The following is a 4,517-nucleotide window of genomic DNA, read 5'->3' as shown; positions in this document are numbered from 1 at the left end:
GCAATGCAGAGGGAGGGGGAGAGACGCGCAGAGCCCTTTTCTTATTCTTCGCGCACGGGTTCAGGACTCGATGAGCCGTCTTACGTTTTCCCTTCGCCCTTCTCACATCCATACACACACACATGCGCACAGACGCACACTCAGAGAAGAAAAAAGGGGGTGCAGAGGGCAGCTGCACGCCCACATCCGCCAGCGCACCCGTCCTTGGGTTTCTCGTGCTGATAATTCTCTTCGTCTAAATCGCTCACAGATGACATGGAGGGGGGAAGGATGAGTCTACGAAAAAAAAAATCAAGTGCATGTGTGTGTTGTGCGTGTGTGTGTGTGTGTGCGGATCTGCGCTCGGTCACACATTGTTCGCTTGCTTATTCGCTGTCCACTTCCCTCTCTGCGTTTCCTTAAATTCAGTGACGCCCTTTTTTCTCCTCTTCAGTTTGGTGTGGAGCCTGTCGACGCGGTTGGTGGCACGAGGAGCCCCTGTATTTCCTCCACATGCTGAGCGTGAAGCAGCGCGACCTTGGCGGCGTCATTACGGCGGAAGTACACGCGGGCGAGGACGGACAAAAAGAGCGTCACCGTGTAGATAATGGCCCCGTTGTAGCACGCCTTTGCCTTCTCTTCTCCGTCCCAGCCGTTCTCTACGGACATAATGGCAAACGAAACAGCCTTCTCGCTGAACATGCGGCCAAACAGCACGAGGTGTACGATGCCCAACAGCGAGAAGATCGCGCAACAAGTGGCACACGAGTCGTACCCCATCTTCGCAGCGATCGCGGTCACCGGTGACTACTGGTCCTCTGTTCCCGCCCGCCAAGACGCAGAGCTTCGACTGCTGTAATACTGTGCTGCCGAAGCGGCGAAACGCCTCGTGGAAGAGTGCGAGATGGCCACGGCAGTGTAAAAGCTGCGCTGGTGCGCACTGCTAGCAGCACAACTGCACAGCAGTGAGACAAGAAAGTAGCGCCACAGGTCAAGAGACAGCCGCAGAGGCGCCCTCCAAGACTCGCTGAAGAGGAAACGAGTATTTCTCCTTTGTTGAGTCGCCCACTCGTTCTCAATTGAGAGACTCCGTGCAATGCGCCGCGAGGGCAAGTCTGCCCCAATTTTCCCCCAAAATGTTTAAAAGAGGCGAAGCAAGTTGTGACGTATTGGCGCCAGTGACGAACACCACAGCATGAGTGCGTGGGTGTGCGAGGCTCCGAGGAGAAGCTGCCGATGACGATATGAAGCGCCATACAGAGAGAAATGGTGGGTGGGACAAAGGAACTGATCAAGGAGTGTTGCGAAGAAGTGTGCAAGGTGCAACGGTAGCGTGCGCTGCGGCCAGCGCGTACATTTCAAGCACGGGATTTCAGGGCAGTGGTCAGGGCCCCACGGCGAGAGTGTACAGCACACACAAAGCATGCAAGGAGCCTGCGTGTTACACCTAGCTGCTTCCCTGAGGTGCCTTGCTTGCCTGCCAGAGCCCCGCCTTTTCTTCCTGTGGGTGGCATCGCCACACTTGGCGCGGCCCACTGCGCTTTAGACACCCTCACCTCTCTCTCCCCAATGCACCTCAAGGGAGAGCGGGTACGCTCGCCGGGTAAATGCGGTGGGCGCCGTTTCCCCCGTCTTTCCGGCGATCAATTTTCAGGCACTTTCAGGAAAAAGGTTGCCACTTGCTCGAGCCTCAGTGCGCTCTTGTTCACGAGCAGCAGAGGCACAGACACATACAGCGTCAGCCCCATCAAGAATGAGCGAACACTATCGTGAGACGAGAGGCAGAGATGCAGAGGCAGAAGCCGGACGAGGACGACCTCAAAAATATCGGAGGAAAACTCACGAGGGCAACGTTCACCCTGCAGAGAGCTGACGGCGTTGATGCAGCATCTCAAATAACACCCTCTTATGCCCAGCCGTACAAGCCGTGAAGAAAAAAAAGGCCTTCGTATCGCATGTATCTCTCGCTGGGTAGGTAGGGCGACCATACAGAGAAAGGACTCGCATTCTTACCCTCTTTCAGTTTCGTGGCTGCCCCTCTACACCTGCTTTCATATGTCAATGGCCACTCTACTCACAGCTCGCCCTCCTGACCCACAACACCACACACAAAATCGCCCGCCTCCCCCCTCCTTAGCCTTGCGTCCCTCTCTCCCTTTGCTCCTGAGAGCCGAAGTTGGCCTCCTCCTCATCCCCGATCTGCACGCACACGCCCACACAGCCCACCCACCCCTCTCGAGGACAACAGCTCAGCCCTACGCCCATCGAGAACGAGCCGCCGAGTCGGCCCATGCGCCACACAGGCCCTTCTCGCACTCCTAGCCCTTCCCCCACATACGCGCCGCGCCATCGGCGCCAGACCGACACAGGCAGACCTCACCCCGCCAACCAGCGCAGGGCAGCACCCAGGGCCCCTCCCGTACGGGTGGCAGGGCAAGGCGCCGGCGCATGCCGCACGAGCCCAGGAAGGACGCGGACCAGCCGCACGCAGGCGACCCCCCTCGCGCATGGTCGCCTCCCGCCCCTGCCGCCATCACCTCCCAGCGCCGAGCGCCGCGCACAGTGCTCGCATTCTGCCGTTGCGGGGCCCGCCTCACGACAACCCGGCTGCCCCGGCAGCTCGCAGGCCTCATCCGCCACCCCCGTCGGCGCCACGCGGGGCGCGTCAGCTGTGCCCTGCACCCCAGCACACAACGGGCCGGCAGCGCCCGTGCGCACATACGCCGCCACGCGCCACCCTCCGTCGCGGCAGGGCCCATGCGCAGCAGCACTCGGGGGGAGGAAGGGGAGGGGAGGGGGGAGCGCGTGGGCCCGCTGCAGCGGCAGTGGCGCTCGCTTTTCGCACGCCACGCGCGCTCCAGCGGCCCCCGCCAGCGCCACCATCGTGCGGCGCCCGTCCTGCGCGCTTTGAAGAGCACGGAGCCCGCTCCACGGGAAGGGCGGCGGGGCTACCGGATGCCGCGCTGGCTTCTGCTGGTGCGCCTGCATGGGCGGCCCGCCATCCCGCCGCGACGCCCACGCCCCGGCCCCTCGCCGATGCAGCGGTGCGCGCAGTCGTTGAAGGCCGGCTGCGCAACTACGGCGCGGCGCGGTTTCCCGTTCGCTTTGTGGAAAGGGCGCGGCCGGTGCCGGTCATCGCTGGCGGCGCCCGGCGGCGAGGCGCCCCCGCCCAGTAGGGACGCCGCGTCACCGCCGCGCCGCGTTCGCCCTCCCAGGCGCTGCCTCCGGGGGGCCCGGGGGTGGGGGCCACACGCCCTATAGGCCCCTGTGGCGGAACAAATCCCTTGTGACATGCGGCGCTGTGTGTGAGAGTCGCCGGGAAAGGCGGCTAGCCAGCACCGCCTGGCTAGCCACCCAGTCGATAGGCGCTTCCCCGCGCGCAGCGGAGGCCGCGGCCCAGGGCTGTTCTCCACCTCGCTGCGGCAAAGTTAGGGTGAAGAAAAAAGAAAGTGGAGCTGCATGTGCACTGGATGGTCGGTGCGATTCGTCATGGGCCGGCGCGGGTGCCATCATGGGCGCGTGCTTCCCCGGTGCGGCACCGACTCGGACCTGCCCAGCCGACGCCGAAAAGCTCTCAGGTCGCGTCTGAGAGCGGTCAACAAGCTGCATGCCGCTCTGCTCACAAAGAGTGTGTGGGCACTGAGCCCCTAGATCCCAGGGTGTCAGTAGCGGCATCATGCAAAGCCCAGAAGCACATAAGCTGGGGAGAGGGGAGGTGTGCATCCTAGAACAGGTCGAGGAGAGGAGGGTTGTGTGTTGATGCTCGGGGGGAAGGATGGCTGGTTGTTTCGTTGGTTGAGGAGGGGAACATCATGTTCACACCGCAGGCACACTTAAACAAGTGCATGCGATATCAGGCTGGCCACTCGCCCCCATATGCACACTTACGCGCTGCCCGTTGGACGATGAGCACAGCAACGGCCACACAAAAAGAAGGCAATAATAAAAACGGGGGGAGAGAGGAGAACGGCACCGGCGAGAAAGGGAACGAAAAGCATCTCTGAAACAAGGGCGAAAGCGAAACACAACAATCGGCTCACACACACACACAGAGGAGAGGAGAGGAGGGGGTGGGAGGGGTGCTGACATATGCGGGTCGTTGGCTAAGGGGCATATGATGGCCGGAGTCATGAGTTGTAGGTACATCACGACACAACTCCTTTTTCCAAACCTCTCTGTTTCCTCTGCATCCCTTTGACCGAGAGGCCCGGCTCAAGTCCTTATGGCTCTTCGTCCGTCACACACACACACGCTCACACGCACGCTCACGTCCCTGTCTGGTCATACCCCTCGCAGTATTGGCGGGGCGTGTGGTGCGCCCGCGTGTGCGTATCCGTGCCTGAGAGTGTGGGCGAAGAAGGATGAAACGAAAAAAAGACAGAGAACAGAAACATCGATAAAGCAATGGCAGCAGCAGCAGCAGCGTCACACATACACGCGCGCTGACAGAGCAACCAGGACAGTCTGGGTGGACGGGGAGCGGGGAACAAGAGGTAAAGAGGGAGAGCAAAGAGGTCACGAAAAGCGAACGCACCTTT

General features: G+C 61.4%; 1 protein-coding gene across 1 annotated transcript; it reads right to left on the bottom strand.

The window, feature by feature from the left end:
- Nucleotides 1-429: 429 nt before the first annotated feature.
- Nucleotides 430-759, bottom strand: LSCM1_06763 (uncharacterized protein; the record flags this gene model as incomplete). Its single annotated transcript, XM_067324171.1, has 1 exon — nt 430-759. The coding sequence occupies one exon, from the start codon at nt 757-759 to the stop codon at nt 430-432; it is 330 nt and encodes a 109-aa protein (XP_067179518.1).
- Nucleotides 760-4,517: the final 3,758 nt, after the last annotated feature.

This window comes from Leishmania martiniquensis, chromosome 18 (genome assembly GCF_017916325.1).
Source record: "Leishmania martiniquensis isolate LSCM1 chromosome 18, whole genome shotgun sequence".
Lineage (NCBI taxonomy): Eukaryota > Euglenozoa > Kinetoplastea > Trypanosomatida > Trypanosomatidae > Leishmania > Leishmania martiniquensis.
This window is presented reverse-complemented; position numbering and strand designations above follow the sequence as displayed.